This window comes from Haliotis rufescens, unplaced genomic scaffold (assembly GCF_023055435.1).
Source record: "Haliotis rufescens isolate VD_foot unplaced genomic scaffold, xgHalRufe1.0.p SCAF_23, whole genome shotgun sequence".
Classification (NCBI taxonomy): Eukaryota; Metazoa; Mollusca; class Gastropoda; order Lepetellida; family Haliotidae; genus Haliotis; species Haliotis rufescens.
In genome coordinates this window covers 12,644,693-12,663,149 of record NW_025963924.1, presented here as the reverse complement: position 1 = coordinate 12,663,149, position 18,457 = coordinate 12,644,693, and the positions used below count along the sequence as shown (strand labels likewise).

Here is an 18,457-nt window from a genome sequence, read left to right as displayed (position 1 = left end):
GTCCATTATCGGATATGTTTAGAACAGAACGCAGTTTTTAGGAGTAAATATGTTCTAATCATAGCCTCCCTCTCTCTCTCTCTCTCTCTCTCTCTCTCTCTCTCTCTCTCTCTCTCTCTCTCTCTCTCTCTCAATATATATATATATTTATTTATATTTATTAACATATTCGTATGGCCGGTGCAGCCACATAACTTTACGCACAAGCGCGCGGCCTGCTGCTATATTAGTGTCTGTCCGACCAGTAATGGTGGGGCAGAAGCATGCGTGGCACAGTCACTAAGAACAATCAACTCCTATCCATTGACTGACATTATATTTCACTGTCAGCAGCATTGAACAACATCCACACACTGACTCATGTTTCTATACGTATACCCAGAACAAAGCAACAAAACCCGCTGATGTCACTGAAGCTGAACCCATGGCAACAGCTCAACAACAGATGTATTCACGCTTTGATTTTGTGTCGCTAACCTCACACTGTTCAGATCTAATTCAAAGCTTCTCGCCACACACTGACTGGCAACTATTTGAGATGGACGTAATGATTCTGAAGCTAATTGTCCTTTGCTTAGTGCATTATACTCCTGCTATGATAAGGACGGGATCTGGAGTTAAATGGAAAGATTTTGACAATGTTCTTGTGTCAACAAGCGTCACGTCTGAAATTTCAAATATTTACAGTGGTAAACTATGTTTACTTCTGTGTCTCCAAAATGAAGCTTGTGTGTCTGTGTTTTACATACAGAAACACCGACGGTGTCAGTTCCATGACGTGTTGTTCATGTCACCCGGGGACGGAGACCAAGAGGAAGGCACCGAGTACTACAGCTTAACGACAGGTGAGGGTTGATATTGTTCATAGAACGTGAAAGAAGTACTCTGAGTACACAAAACATATTTATTTTTGGGAGCGGTGGGGTAGCCTTGTGGTTAAAGCTTTCGCTCGTCACGTCGGTGACCCGAGTTCGGTTCCCCACACAATGGGTACAATGTGTGAAGCCCATTTACGTTGCTGGAATAATACCATACTCACTCTCTCACTATTTATCTTGGACATACACGTTTTCACGAACACCTCATCACCAAGTGACAGTGATTCCTAAACACATGCTAATAATATAATATGTTAATATATTACTAGAATGCATATTTAAATAAATAAATGCAGCAAAGAAGATCTGGGTGACCCTGGCACAGTCAGGCTGGTTAGGCTCGTCATCAGCTCAGGGTCCTTACCCCCTCTACACGCAGCCTAGACAGCGAATGGGACTTCTCCCAGGAAGGGCTGCCTTGTCAAAACAACCCAGAACATTTTAGAGAATGTGCAGACTCCCCATCACTGCAGCCTCCTGCATTACCCAGATTGCCAGAAGGGTTGTATTAATTATAATTTCCTGGTATTGAAGACGACGCGAAAGCCTTTCTGTTCTTCAGCCAATATCGCATTAGAGTCAAAACGGAGATTCATTAAATCAGAATATAGTTTATATGGAATAGATATCAATGATATACCACGATAACCCAAAGGATTTCTTACGTTAGTATCGGGCTTTCTGATGAGAGAAATTGAACTATCACGACACTTTTCTGGACAGATGTTATTATTAAATCAATATGTAAAATGTTGAACTTTAAAGTAACAAAATAATTGTTTTTTCAGAGCTTCAGCAGGAATACGATCTAAACCCAAGCTTTACCGCGTTTAGGCCCGGTAGATAACAGTCATAACATGAAACGGGTTATCGGTGCATTGAGGCAACTGATGTCATTAATATCGGATTTGACAGAAAACGTATTACCTTCTTCCGTAATATTCTCAAGGAATTGTTCCTCAAACAAACCAGCAGGGGCGGTATTGTACAGTGAAAAATAGTCTGATTGCCATTTCTCCAGGACAACATACTTGTCAGTTGCAATCACGCCATCCGTAATTACCTCCCATGGTATAGAACCACGTCGATCATTGGCAATACCAAATTTAACAATTGCTTTCCAAGACTCACGAGAATCTTTATGCTGGTATTTGTCTAAAAGGCGCTGTTGTTCTTACGTTTGATAAGAGCGTTTTGACTTTCTCCAGAGCTTATCCCAAAACTTTCTTTCAAAAACATACTTTTGCTTTTTTTTTACTGAGAGGAGAATTACATTTTAACCACTTCCGTTTGCACTCAGTAACCACATCCCAGAGGGACTGCAGTGCATCATTCGAATAAGGCTTTTAACAAATACTTACCGCTGGAAGTTCTAGGTTTTTCTGGCAAACTACCAACCTTATCTAATTCCATATATACAACAATGACAAGAATTAACCAAAAACAGCAATACTATTATGTTGAACAGAGATGTGTAACAGAGAGGTGGAACATCACATTTCCTAGTTGTGATTTCTCAAGTTGTTTAACTTTATCTGTAAGCATCATTGTTTGTGCCTTGAATTTCTTCTATATTTTCTGTCTCTTGTTTCAGCACAGCGGTCAAAATCTTAGTCATTCTCGCTTCTTTCGCACTAAATTGTTTGTTGAAAAACAGTTTATTCTGTCCATTGCAGCCAGAATCTCAGCATTACCAATAGATTGTTTTTTATTCTTGCATTGTTGTAACAAACACAGCTATTATCAAGTTGACGTTCACTCCATTCCAGTGGGTACATAACACTATATTTCAAAAGAAAGATGGATTAATAGTACATGGGAGTAAGTGATAAAATACATATAGTCTCAGCTAATTGTAGAGGCCTAGCCACAAAGACCAAACGAAAAGAAGTCATGAATTTATATTGAAAAAAGAAATGATCTATCATTTGTTTGCAAGATTTTCATAATTCCAAAGATAATAAAAATCTCGTGAAAAATTAATGGGGTCTTGAAAGTGTTATCGAACCATACAAGTCAAATGCACGAGGTGTAGCAATCCTCTTCAACAACAATTTTTATTATAAAATACACAAGGCTTGTGTTGACGATAATGGTAATTATATTATTTTAGACATTACGGTTGACGGTATAAAGTTTGCACTCACCACAGTGTATCACAACTCCGATCACCCTTTATTTTACAAAACATTATTCGAAAATTTGATGATATGGGTTATGACTCTTTAGTGAGTGAGTGAGTGAGTTAATATTTAACGTCACATCGGCAGTATTTCAGCCATATCGTGACGAGAACTGATATAAAATACAAAGATTTGAATGGATTAAATATCTGTCATCGAAGGACAGTAAAAATAACTAGAGTATCACAGTTTGGATTTTAAAACTAGTTGAGAACATTTAAAAGAATACATTTTCAATCAACAATACAATATAAAAATGGGCTATAGATCACCAGCAACCAAAGTTAGGCCACCTTACTGGGGACCGTGGGGACTTACAATACTTTTGCTACCTGCACGACTCCCCAGCAGGATTTACACCATCCCTTCAGCCGCTGGTGATTATATGCAATTTAGCCAACACTTAAAATAAACAAATATTCTACGTCTAAAACTGTGGCAAGAATAAATGTACTTTGAATGATGTGGTCTTACATATCCTCTCAGGGGGACAATAATTTTACGTTACTTCAACCCCCTTCAAGGATACAGCCAGTCAGTCATCTCAGTCATCAAATTTATTTTACCAAGTATAAAAACTATATTATATACAAAACATATCAATCAAAATTTATGTAACAATTCAATTTCTTTTAAAAAGGCAATAATTAAACGAGCATTGATACTAAAAAGATCCTTTAAGGATGAAACTTTGAAATATTTATCCCTTGTGATGGAAAAATCAACACAATCAAGCAGGACATGCTTGACGGTGATTCTCTCATCACAAGGGATACAAAATGGAGGATCCTCACCTTTTAATAAAAATTCAGTTGTATACCTGCTATGGCCAATACGACATCGTCGTATTATGACCTCCTCAAATCTGGACTGACAACCCAAGTAGGTGTAACCGATATTTGGTTTAATTGCATGTAATTTATTGATACCGACTTGGGTGTCCCACTTTTTTTGCATCCGATCACGGATGTAAGATCTAATGATAGGTTTATAATCACTATAGGGGATGAGAAGTGGTGTCACAGATTTGGTGAGTGCTGCTTTAGCAGCAGCATCAGCCATTGTGTTACCAGTGATACCAACATGGCTTGGTAACCAACAAAAGACGATGTCGTATTGGCCAGTAGCAAGATCATTATGTAGTTCTATAATTTCACGTAAAAGTGGATGTTTACAAGATATATTCTTAATTGCCTGAAGACAGGAAAGTGAATCAGAAAAGATAATGAACCGTTTATGTTTAGATTTATTATTGATATATTTGAGAGCAGTTAATATTGCATCCGATTCTGCTGTAAAAATGGAACTGTCATTCGGTAATCTAGTTGATATGGTTCTGGATCCAATGACAGTGGCGCTGGCAACAGCGTCACCATCCTTGGATCCATCTGTAAATATGGAATTGTAAGTATCATAAGTGCTCCTTAATTCATTATATTGTTGTTGATAAATTAGTTGATTTGTTTCAGATTTTTTTAATTTGGTTAATGTGAGATCAACTACTGGCCTTACCATTTGCCAAGGAGGTGATGAAAACAGTTGAAAGGGAGCTATATATTGCAGTTTAATATTAGCGGCAGACATGGCAGACTGGATTCTGATTCCAAGTGGTGGAACAAGAGACGTTTTTTTATTATAAATATCTTGGTAAAGAGGATTAAAGATGCAATTAAAAGCTGGATTTGACTGATTTGAATATAATTTAGTGACATATTGTAATGCTAATTTCAGACGGCGTTGTTTAAGAGAAGGTTCATCCGCTTCTACATATAGACTGTGAATTGGTGACGTCCTAAAGGCTCCAAGGCAAAGCCTTAGGCCCTGATGATGGATAGTATCGAGTTTTTTTAAGTTACTTTTGCAGGCTCCACCGTAGACGATGGAGCCATAATCGAGTTTTGAACGGATCAATGACCTGTACAAGTGTAGGAGGGTTGTTTGATCACCTCCCCACTTAGAATTTGAAACTACTTTCAACAAATCGAGTGCCTTCAGGCATTTAGCTTTAAGGTAATTAATATGCGGAAGGAAAGTTAAATGACTATCAAAAATAAGGCCCAAGAACTTGGCCTCTTTAACAATTTTGATATGGGTGCCATCTAAATAGAGCTCAGGGTCCTTATGCGGCTTATATTTTCTGCAGAAATGTATACAATTAGTTTTTGATTTCGAAAATTTAAACCCGTTTTCGAGGGACCATTTATGAATTTTATTGAGACAGATTTGTAACTGCCTCTCTATTGTATGCATATTTTTTCCTCGACAAGAAACATTTAAATCATCCACGAAAAGTGATCCATCTACTGAATCACTTAAAACCTTTGAAAGACTATTTATTTTTATACTAAATAAAGTGACAGACAAAATACTGCCTTGTGGGACACCCTGATCCTGATGATAATGATCAGACAGGGTGGAGCCCACGCGGATCTGAAATTGTCTGCCAGTTAAAAACTTGGATATAAATTCAGGCAAACGGCCTCTCAATCCAAAATCATGTAAATCCTTTAAAATCCCGTGTTTCCACGTTGTGTCATACGCTTTTTCTAGATCGAAAAAGATAGACACTGCATGCTGGTTAGTAATGATTGCATTTTTCACAAATGATTCTAACCGTACTAAATGGTCAACGGTACTTCGATTCTTTCGAAAGCCACACTGAATATTTGTAATTAAATTATTTGATTCCAAGTACCATGTTAATCTATTGTTGACCATGCGTTCCATGGTTTTGCAAACGCAACTGGTCAATGAAATGGGTCTATAATTTGAGGGATCACTGTGATCCCGTCCAGGTTTCGGTATGGGTATTACTATGGCATCACGCCAGGAAGAAGGAAACTTACCTGTTGTCCATATATCATCAAAAATCAACAAAAGGGTTTCTAAACACGGTTCTGGCAAGTGCTTCAGGAGTTGGTAGTGTACATTATCAGCTCCTGTAGCAGTATCATGAGCTTGTCCAAGAGCAGTATGAAGTTCATGGATCGAAAATATTTCATTATAATCTTCCCCATTATCAGATTTAAAAGTTATAGTTTTCTTTTCCTGCTGTTTTTGAAATTTTTGGAATTGAGGGACATAATTTGAGGAAGAAGAATGTTTTGCTAACGTTTCACCGAGTTTATTAGCAATATCCGATTTATTTGTTATAAGGTCATCCCCAGACTTAAGATGGTGGACACTACTTTTAGAACCCTTACCTTTAATTTTCTGTATCATGTTCCATACCTTGGACATGGGCGTTCGTGAGTTTATTTTGGAAACATAATGTTGCCAAGATTGCCGTTTATTTTGTTTAAACGTACGCCTGGCTTTAGCATTTAAGATTTTATATTTATTCAAATTATGGACCATTGGATGGCGACGGAAATAGTGTTCAGCCTTTTTCCGTGCCTTCCTAGCTTGTTTGCAGTCATTGTTGAACCATGGTTTACGGATGTGTGGATTTGTAGAGGACTTAGGAATACATTCATCAGCGATTTTGTTTAATTCATCAGAAAATAATTGCACAGGATCAGTCACGTCAATAAATAGGTCAGTCTTCAATTTTTTGGATGCGAGCATTTCAAATAAAGGCCAGTTGGCCTTAGTGAAGTTCCATCTTGTTGAAGGTGGAACATCTGAAGGTAAGACAGGTTTTAAAATGGTAGGGAAATGATCACTGCCACAGAGGTCGTCGTGGACGGACCATTCAAATTCGTTTAATAAATCAGAGTGAGTGAGTGATAAATCAAGAGCAGAGTAGGTACCTGTACCGGGATGAAGATATGTGTTTGAACCATCATTATGTATACACAAGTCGTTGTTTGAAATGAAATCTTCCAAAAGTTTACCCTTGTTATTTGTCTGAACACTACCCCAGAGTGGATTGTGCCCATTTAAATCACCCATAATAATACAGGGCTTGGGGAGTTGATCATAAAGAGCCTGAAGTTCAGACTGTCGAAGGGAAGAAGATGGTGGAATATAGAGCGAACACAAAGTAAAAACTATGTGTAAGGTTACACGGACGGCAATAGCTTGAAGAGGAGTAGCAAGTTGAACAGGGCTATGGATAACGCCGTTTTTCATGAATATTGAAGAACCTCCAGTGGCTTTTGCCCCTGGAGGTGAAAAGACATTGTAGGAGGTATAACCTCTTATATCGAATTGATCAGTGTCTTTGTAATATGTTTCTTGAAGACATATCGCCGATGGTTTGAAATCCTGAATTAAAAGTTGTAAATCATTATAATTAGTCTTAAGTCCTCTACAGTTCCATTGTATTAAATGTGATGATTGATTCACGGTGGCTCAATGGGAGATCTCTCACGTGAACGTGAGGAAGAAGAACTCCTTTCGCTACTGTCTGACGATGGAGTCACCTCCATGTCTAAAGCACTAAAGGAGTTGTGAGTAGTTACTTCCGAAGAAGAGGGGGTACTGGGTGATTGATTTCTATTTAACTTTTTTCTTTGTTTTTTAGATGATTTTCGTTCCAGAGAAGATGGTTCTTCAGGAGATGTTTCAGGCAATGCTGCAGGAGAAGTTTCAGTAGCAGCTTCAGGAGATGCTTCAGACGAAGTCTGAGTTTCAGCCTGAACACCATATGATATTGATGTGGAGTTACGTTCAGTGATAGCAGTGACAGAAGTACTTGGAACAGGTCGATTTGAATTGACCCATGTCAAATCAGTCTGACACAGTACAGATGAGAATTTTTTAGCAGATTTGGTCACTGCAGCAGAATAATTCAGAGTTGAAGGAGATGTTGATTGACTGGCAACAAGCTCCCTAGCCTCTGCAAAAGAGATGTTTTTTTCACATTTCAGTTTTAGTATTTGGGTTTCTGTTTGATATACAGGGCAGGATTTAGAAGAGGCCATGTGTTGGCCTGCACAGTTTGAACACTTTAGATCCTTAGTACAATCCATACTCTCATGGTTGCCACCACAACGATGACAAACCATGGGGCGTCTACATGTTTTCGAACCGTGACCAAACTTTTGACACTTGTAGCATCGGAGTGGATTGGGGACATACACATCCACTCCGATGTTGACATAACCTGCTTTTATTGATTGTGGAACCGATGGACGGGCAAAGGTGAACAAATAGGTGTTTGTTTGAATGATATTTGACTTGTCATCCTTACGGGTAAAACGTTTGACAGATAGTACTCCTTGATGTTTGAGTTCCGAAACAATCTCATCTTCAGACATGTCTGAAAGTGAACGTGTCCTGTCGCGAACAATGCCACGACAAGAGTTCAATGTTCTATGCTTAGAAACAGCAACCTCAACATTAGCAAAGTGTGTGATTGATAATAAATTTAGAGATTGCTGTTTCCTCAAGCATTCAACCAGAAGAGATCCAGTACGCAGTCGTGTGACATTTTTGACTTCTCCACAACATCCATGAATTGCTTTGGATACAGCAAAGGGATTTAGTTTTAGTGGTTCATGATCTGTGGCTTCGATCACAAGGAATCGAGCCCAGGAATCAGGAAGAGTATCAGCTTCATCAGAAGAACTAGAGTCCAAATGACGTCTTTTTGAACCAGAGTGTGAGTTAGCCATGATTATGTTGAAGTGATTCAGCAACCCTGCTCCCCACCCACCACGGAGTATCATAATAGACAGTGTTGCAAAGCACCGGATCTCCAAGATGCATACACCAGGGCTACAGGGTTGTTATACTCCAGAAAATATGACACAAACAGCAATATCTGTATACCAAAATAGATGCCAGGCTGGTTCTGCCCATGACAAGAAATTGGATACATACTGAGTTTGGAGGTCAACATTACCAGATTGGCCCATGAGCCACCGCCTTCAGGCATGGGACTCTAGGCAAATTTGTACATATAATTTTCAATGAAAACATTCATTTACAGTATTCAAAAATACAGAACATAATTAACATGAATGTGTACCATACACAGGGCATGGCATGACCAGCCGATTGATAGAACCGGGCCCATTCTACCACCCGTCTAGGTGAAGTTAGGGTCAAAGTGGTGTGTTGGGCAAAGGAACACTGTTCCTGGAACCAGTGCCCTCAACCACCAGAATCCCTTCCTCCACCGACACAGGGGCGCAACCCACGGCAAACAGGTTGCCCAATTTCGTCGCCTTGTACGACCAGCAATGGGGTGCTGTGGACAAATTCTACCCCGAGTCCACACGGGGGAAGAGCTATTAGCGCCACCCAGCACTCACCACGAGGAGGTTGCTCTTCACGAGTGCCTGACTCTTTAGTAATATGTAGAGATTGGAACTTTGTTCTTGATCATTCAATAGACTTACAAAACTATCATAATGCAAGAAAATTAGTCTTAGATAAAATTGAATCATTAAGCCTAATAGATGCATGGAGAGAACTAAAGACGAACATCAATACATTTACTTGAGGGTAAAACAACCCTCGTCAACAAGGAGACATTTTGGATGAAAGTAAGAGGAAAAACTACCTCATATTTTACACACGTGAATAACATAAATGAGAAAAAATACAAAGAAATAATAGAAAATGATATATTGTAATAAGAAACACGAGTAAGAAACGACTTTCAAAACGTTAGCGAAACATTGTTATCCAAACTATCAGAACGAAAATCAGAGCTCGAAACAATTAAAAAAGAAGAAATGAGAGGAATTCAAATCCATATTAGAATACAGAGGTATAATGAAGGAGAGAAACCAACTAATTACTTTTGCTAGTTAGAAAACAGGAGCTATACGAATAAACTCACCAAGACTATTATTACTGATAAAAGGTGAGGAAATAACAGATGGTTCTTTAATAATAAACGAACAGAAAAACCTTTAGGAAAAATTATGCAAGTCGATAGACGATATTGACGTTGAAGGTTTTGATTGTTTAAAAGAAATTACCACTCAAACTTTGATGAAGATACTAGATGAAGAAATAAGAAAAATTATTGTATGTTTTCAATGATGCGTTTTTTACATATACGAGAGGCTACTTATAAATCTATTAAGGGCCAAAGTCAAGTTCCGAAAGGGCCAAAGACACTTTGCTAGATTGTGGCCCTTTTAGCTCTCATTTCCGTGTGTGGTTAAGACTGGTTGTCTGAGAGAGATTTTGAAAGTTTGGACACCTTATTATTGTATTTCAACTATTTCAACAAAGTTGGCATAAGTTTAAATCATTTAAAAGTACTTCAATAGCATGTGGTTGTACTTTCAGTACATTATTACAAAACAAGATATCTATGTTGGAGGTACAAACAACTTCTTATTAAATCACTTACTGACATTAGGAAAACGACACATTTACGTACTACATATTAACGGAATAAAACCATGTTTTAAATCATATAGAAATATGCTTAAAGACATTTACCATGTCGATTTGTTCCTTGCAAAAACAAACGGAACAATAATTTCTTTCACTAAAAAATGGAGTTTAATGGGGAAAACCATAACGCAGGCGGATTAGCTTACTTAATCGATATATCTTATACTTACTACAATGTATTAAAGATGAACTTACTGTCAATCACATACTGTACACTTTTCTATTGATATTTACCATGTAGTTTGATGCCTCTTATGATACGGTGACTATGAACATAATGTTATATACCCTCTTGACTGAATAACAAAAATATTTAAAAAGTTCACTTTCACTCAACACATCTGATCTGTCTGTGTTGTTACATATTCATGTTCTTTACGCCGCTGACGGCGAGCTCATTACACTCTGCGACCATGGGCTGCGACATAACAGCTTCTACAAATGATCCTACAAATAAAATTTCATATATATCATGTTCAAATGTTACAGAGCATTTTGTCAGCACATATATTTATAATATCAGATAATATTACCGGTAAACGGAGATTGCTTTTTATTTTTCTGGTGAATTCGAGAGACCATCCAAGGGCAGGTAACTGTTGACATTTGAGAGAGAGGTTCTACTAATTGCCATACCGCAGTAAGAGACGTGTAGACGTGAGCGCGGGGTTGTGTACAAGATGGCGGTTGCATAATGGCTGCCAGAAGTAAAAATAGAACTTTGACTGTGTCAGTTAAAAGGGATAAAATAGTGCTGTTTTCACAGTTCCGTTGAATAAACTCAAGCGCTACTGTCAATATAGCATCTCCTCTATCCTTGATACATCATTGTGGTATATATATTCTTTTCAACGTACATTACTATTTTACTATCATGTATTGTAGGGTATTTGTCAGTTGTGTTGAGCTTACAAGCGATAATTATAATTAATGGCGACATGTACACATAACACGTCTCATGTAAAGCATGTGGTAAAATAAGATTGTAATTAGTAATTTTCAAATCGTTTTAAAATACAAAACTGATTAAATAAGAGGAGAAGTTTGTAATTGTATACATCATCTAAATATGACAAATATACGTTAATGTTACGACAACTATACCCATGAATTATTCAAAAATAGGCCGAAGGAGATGAAGGCTAAAGATATAAATACCATCAGGAACAATCCATGTGGCCATTATTGCTTCATTTAATTGAGAAGGATACCCCGAAAAACTAATCATTCACCCAGTAGAGTAAGAGATGGGCAAATGAATATATATCTACCAATACGCTGGAACCCATTGACAAAACAATTGAGCGAATGTTATCCTCACTATTTGTGATATCATAATCTACTTTTGATTTTTCAAAAATCACAATTTTTATCGTGATACATTATTTGATATAAAAGATTCTTTCACTGATATGGAAAAATCGATATTTTGCGATAACAATAAATATTTCATGATATCATAAAATGAAATATCTGATATAAATTCATTCTTTGGAATCAATAAATGAATTACTGATATCATAAAATAAGGAATAAATAGTTAAAAACGGCGCCTTATATGTTTGTATTGAGTAACGCAATTGCATCGCGGTTATAGTGTTGATTGCTAGTCTGTTTCTTTCATATTATGAAAAACTGTTTTAAAAATGTCATCTTATAATTAAATATTAACTGAAAACAAGGAAATAATATTTAACCGATCTGCGTTTATTTGTCTCTCTAGCGTCATCATAGTTAACACCTGGTTATTTTTAAGTGTATATATCTAACACCCAATCTGTGCAACTGCCCATTGCGTGCATTCGGCAATGCACGCAATGTGCTAATAATTATCTTCTCACGGATCAGTGCAAGGAATGGGCAATAGTTGTGAATAAAAAATAATTCTCCAAATATTTCACAATATGGGCAAACAGCTTGCTCATTTCACGCAATTAGCAGGTGATTGTCCTTCCCAAAGAACGCAATTGAAATTGGTATTGTTTCGTATGCTTTGTGTTTAATAAAGTAAACTCTATTTTTAAGTGAATAAATATGTGATCTTAAGAAACTTAATTTTCTATTTTCTAAGCAGCGTTATCTGCATATTAAGAATCTCTGAATCACATCACCGCTCAGTTCAGCCACAGTTTGCACAGGAGTTGTGGCTATGTCATGCACTATTGCATCTCAACCCCGATTTAAAACAGGAGTACCTGTTTGTCAAGCAGTTGCTACTACATTGACACCTGCGGTAACCCTGTCCGCCATAAACACTCTGTGGTCTCTCGGTTTCACGTACAGATAAAGTTGATAAATGATTTATTGTTGATGCATCCGTGTGCGAAAACAATTCAGTGAACAGATCTTTGCTTGCATGTCGAGCAATATTCCAGCAGCTCCAGCCGTTGGTGTTTATATTTCGAAACTTTTGAGATACAATCGAGCATGCTCTCTCTATCAAGATTTCAAAGAGCGTCTTACGGCTCTTGCTCAGACGTTGTTTGATCAAGGTTACAACGTTCAAGGCCTCAGTAAAGCTTTCAAAAAGATTTATGGTAGACATGTGGAGGACATTTCCAAATTTGTCCGATGCAAATCCCTATTTTGACTTGTAACAAGCGACTTGCCTTTTCATGTGTTTGTGACGGGTGCCACTGGTGTGGCAGGAAACGCTCACCTTTTCGCGAACATCTGGCATTAGAACTATTTGATAGAGATTCATAAACACATGCTCATGATAAAGTCGGATACGTACTATTGACTCTGATTTATGTAGAGATTTCTAGTGGATATGAAAAGGGTTTTGTCGCTTTAAAAACATATACTTGAACATCGTACTGATTACGGAATGGCAGTCAGTCAGTCAGTTTCTTATGCATACTTGTGTAATAATAACATTTTTCAAGGATCCTAATTACATATTATGCAAGAAGTATTTATGTTACAGCTTTATGTCGTCAAGATCCCACAGGATAACCATATCACCTGTGGTTTTCGTCAATTCCCTAGTCATCAGTGTATTGTTTAAACGTGCAATTAGTGGTATCAAGCCTGTGTCCCTGCCTTCAATGTGTGTTCGGACGATGTGGTCTGCCATATAAAGCAACCAGTGGTTCTCATTTGGTGTTTTCTTTTCTCTGAGTTAATTATTTCAGCAACGACTGTCACAAGCATTGCAGGAAAAGTGGGTAAACATTCCCCAGGCCACAACTTGGGATCTCATCGCCTCCATGTGACGACGTGACCATACAAGATATTGAGAACAGATGACCTGTGGGCCATATGGAACCTGGATCAATGAGAATTATGTGTGCCAATATTGAACGATCGATTATCATCTGTTGATTATTTATATTATATACAAAATACACATCTAACATCAATTTTGCGTTTCTTTTTTGCATGCAGAGTATAGTTCATTCCATTGTTCTTCGATTTGTCAGAAACAGTGTGTAGGTTTGTTTCTTAATCTTACAGGATTATGTTTCCAGGATTTATGTACCCTATTCTTGCTTGAGGTTTTACCGAATTGGTAAACGTCTTAGACCCGCATCACTTTGGTCTGTCGTCCCTCAACAAGCTGACACGCCGTCATATACCGGAATACTGTTCAAAGTGACGACAAACCTAACTCACTCACTCACTCATTTTCTAAACTATAGATGATAACTGTTCTTGTCTACCTCAGGTGCTTGTCCATCTGGCTACGTCCACAACCGCCTCCTCAATTTCTGCTATCAGCTTCATCCCGACAAGCTCCCGTACGACGTTGGTCTTGCTGACTGTACGTCCAGAGGAGAACACTTTGTTGCTATTGACAGTGCGGACAAGCAGAACCACGTGGTCAAGCAGATCATGTCGTCATCAGGTTTGTAAAGATGCCTACACATTCACCTATATCTGCCCAAAGCAAAACATTCATTACAATTTACACAAACAAATGTACAAAGAAAAGTGACAAGACCATTTCCATAATCACAAGAAATCTCTGCCAAATATAGCGAATCAGTGTTAGCCCTTTCAGAACAAACCAGTTCCATTACAAGATATGGTTATGTCTCGGGGTATTTGATAGCTGCGGTAACCGTTGCTTCCTATCAACGATTTTGACTTTGTTACTGACTGTCGAACATGTTTTCCTACAAGATTCCCGATCCAAATCTGCAACGGACTTTAAAAGCGTTAAAAAAGCGTCTGAGTCGTGCGCTATCGTTAAATGCAACATGATTCTCTAGTTCCTAAAGCACTTGCCTTCACATACGAGTACATGTATTTAGATATATAGATTAGTGCAAAAATGTATTAAGTCATCGAGTTGGAAACCGGACAAGTAAAGATTTTCTCCGCAATTGCGCGATGGAGGAAAAAAATCAGTACCCTCTCGATGATTCTAACCTCACATGTATACAGAAACATCGGCAATATAAGTACACGTATTTGAAGGAGGGGGCACGGGTGGCCATGTCGTCTAAGGCGCCGCGATTCACTGTGCGTCCCTTTGGCACGCCAGAAACCTATTATGTGGGTTCGAATCCCGGTTCGCCCCAATTTTGTTTTAAGGTTTGTCAGCACCACATCCGTACTCGTGGGTTTCACAGAAGTGGTAAACGTCTGAGACCTGCATCACTTCAGGCTTTCTCCCACATTAAGCTTGCACGCCGTGATATAACTTGAAAATTGATAAAAGCGGCGCTAAACCAAACTCACTCACTCACTCACTCAATATTTGAAGGCAAGTGGTATAGGAAGCGAATCGTGTTGCAGTTTTCATTATTCATGTACACTGTGGCAGGGTGTGGTGTGTTTCGAATCGGGCATCTATCTGGAAACCATCCTATAACAGACCGTATCTATGTGTATGATCATATGCCACATTCGAGCAATATCACTGTGTGAGACAACAAGAATGGATATCTCACAATATACCCTTATTGGGAATCGAAGCCGCATTTCAACAACCCAAACTCATAGCCCAACAATCTTCCCTTAACATATAATAGTTAATAAATTTGCATTGAAATCCTGCAAACTGGATCAGTGCCGACACTATCAATCATATAATCTTCCCTTTTGCTCCACTTCAATTTATTTATCAATAATAATTGCTTCTCACTTTTCAATGGATAACAAAATGATGGTTCCTTTATTAAACTTTCAGCAACTATGACCAGTAGCTACTATTTCGATGGTTCAGATGCGGCAAATGAAGGAGAGTGGGTTTTCCATGATGGCCGACCCATGACCTATTTTGCCTGGATTCCAGGCCGCCCGGCTAATGAAAAGGCTGAGCATGATTACATCGTAGCCAACAAAGGTAGCAATGCATTTACTTGGAAAGACAGGGAGAAGGGAGAAACAAAGTACTACATCTGCCAAAAAGACCTTTGAAATCAGCAGTCAGCAAATATTTTCTTTTGCTAAAGATTAAAACAGGCAACACAAGAGATCCCCTCGTTCTTTGTTGGATACATCCACATTGGAACTATATATGTGCGCGTGACTATCTCATGCTAAAGCATCACTTATCGGTAGTCTCCTGTGCATGAGCCAGCATGTTATACGAACTTTATGCGGCGGTATATGCCCCTATATGGATTAAAATCATATAATAGCAACTTTTTCGGTGCTGCCATAGGTATAACGTATGCGTGTACACTATGTAGTGGAATAAACTATGATGATCCGAGTTCAGAATGTGAACAGTATTGCATGTAGACTCGTGTTGACCCGTGTTGATATGACACAAATATGAGTGAGTGAGTGAGTTGGGTTTAACGCCGCTTTGAACAGTATTCCAGTTATATCGCGGCGTGTCAGCTTAATGTGGGAGGAAAGCCCGAAGTGATGCAGGTCTCAGACGTTTACCACTTCGGTGAAACCCACGAGCACGGGTATGGTGCTGACAAACCTAGAAACATAATCGGGGCGAACCGGGATTCGAACCCCTGATCATAGGTTTCTGGCGTGCCCAAGGGACGCAACTCTGCACAGCGAATCGCGGCGCCTTAGACGCTTGAATTTGGCCAGTTATGTTTTTTATGTCTTACCAATTTATCAATTCGAATTATTGCGGCCAGTGTCATAAAAGACCAAAGGTCAACACCCCGAGAGGCAAAACTCAGAAGAAGATGTGTCGTTACATTTTCTCAAAACGTTTTCACACATTTATTATTCAACTTTATGTATTTCTTCTGCAGGGTGGCTTATCAAAGGTTTGGTGACGATTAGACAAATGTCAATGTTATAATTCAATAACACTGACCAGATGCACGGAAATTTGAATTCCTAAATAGGGTTATAAAATCTGGTTGATTCTTGACAACACGGATGAACATACATGGGTAGCTGTCATCTAATTGCGTTGATTGATGTTCATGATGTCAATCACCTGATTGTCTGGTCCAGACTCGACTCTTTACAGACCACCGTCATATAGCTGGAATATTGTTGACCTTCGGCGTGACACAAGAAACAAAGAAACAAACATTTCATATTCAGAAGCCATTGTTACCAGCTAACCGTAACATAACACAATATGTTCCCCGTTACCCAAATGTGTCGAATGAACATCAAAGCAAACAAACATGGATCGCAATTTGTTTTCACATGGATTTGGGTTCATATGATCAAATCAGTCTTACCATGGATTTGGGTTTATATGATTAAATCATTCTGTTGGAGACGAGATATATTTTATTAGGTTATTTTTTACCATGACTAAAAATGTATTTTGTTAAAACTGAAGGCCATCACTTAATAATAGTACTGAATACGATACCCACAGAGAATATGATAAGGTTGAATCTGAAAGATATCTGAACGTTGTCAATTAAAGACACGTGTCAAGTATAAAATTATGATGTAAATTAACATTTTAACCACAGTGCGAAGACATATAGCCCTTTTCATGAACTTTATGTTGTTTGTAATATATCAGATGGAGTTAATATCATCCTGTGCTCATTGGCAACTTTTATAATAAACTGTGTCAATCTTATTTACCAGCATTCTACTGGAAATTTCTGCATATCAGGATGATTAAATATAATGACAAAAACCATTCCGTAATCAAAAGAGATCTCTATCTAGAGTAGTCCATTGTACGATTCTGACAATATCATAAGCATGCGTCTTCGCGAACACCTTGCGTCTTCAATGATTTTTTACATTCATCTATTTTTCACCGCTATTTTGCATTATAAGCCCCATTGAACCTGTTTCTGCAGATCGGCAGATAACGCGACTAATTTTTGTCTACTGTTGACGTTATATACTAAAGAAGCAATATGAGTGATTGTGAGTGAGTGAGTTGGGTTTAACGCCGCTTTTAACAGTCAGTGTTCCAGTTATATCGCGGCGTGTCAGCTCGGGAGGAAAGCCCGAAGTGTTACAGGTCTCAGACGTTTACCACTTCGGTGAAACCCACGAGCATGGGTACGGTGCTGAAAAACCTAGAAACATAATCGGGGATACCTGGATTCGAACCCGCAAACACAGGCTTCTAACGTGTCAAAGGGATGCAACTTAGTCGCCTTAGACGACTGGATCACCCTTTTGAACCTCTCCTAAACACTCGATTCTCATGTCAATCGGATTATGTGACAGCTAGTGGAATTGGGGACATATTATGCCGCAGAATATCTCCGGGGAATAGACAATAAGAAAGAGTTCGTGGCATGTAGGTGCGAAGTATTCTTGTCAAATAAATATGTAATAGTTTACTTTTACGACAGTGCGAAGGCAAATGAGTTTGAATCATGTTTATGAATTTGTCCAGCTCTGTTTGTTTGTTTGTAAATAAACGACGCACTCGGCAATATTCCAGCTTTTTGACGGCGGTCTGTAACCAATCTGGACCAGACATTTTAGTAATCGATATCATTAGCATCGATCCACTCAACTGGGATACGATGACATGCATGAACCAAGTGAGCGAGCCTGTTCACCCGATCATAGTTAGTCGCCTTTTACGGCAAGCATGGGTTGCTGAAGACCTATTCTAACCCGGATCTTCACGGGTAGCATTTGTCCTGGTTGTAATATCAAACTCAAAAGAGGTTAAAGCACACTCAATCTTTTTTTCATATGCCCGTGGTTAATCTGTCATGG

General features: G+C 38.4%; 1 protein-coding gene across 1 annotated transcript; it reads left to right on the top strand.

The window, feature by feature from the left end:
• The first annotated feature begins 733 nt into the window (after positions 1–733).
• LOC124133141 (C-type lectin domain family 17, member A-like) lies at positions 734–16,028 on the top strand. The gene is made up of 3 exons (XM_046497399.2): positions 734–845; positions 14,037–14,216; positions 15,507–16,028. Exons 1-3 carry the CDS (start codon positions 788–790, stop codon positions 15,734–15,736), a joined length of 468 nt encoding a protein of 155 aa, XP_046353355.2. The 5' UTR covers positions 734–787; the 3' UTR covers positions 15,737–16,028.
• Positions 16,029–18,457: the final 2,429 nt, after the last annotated feature.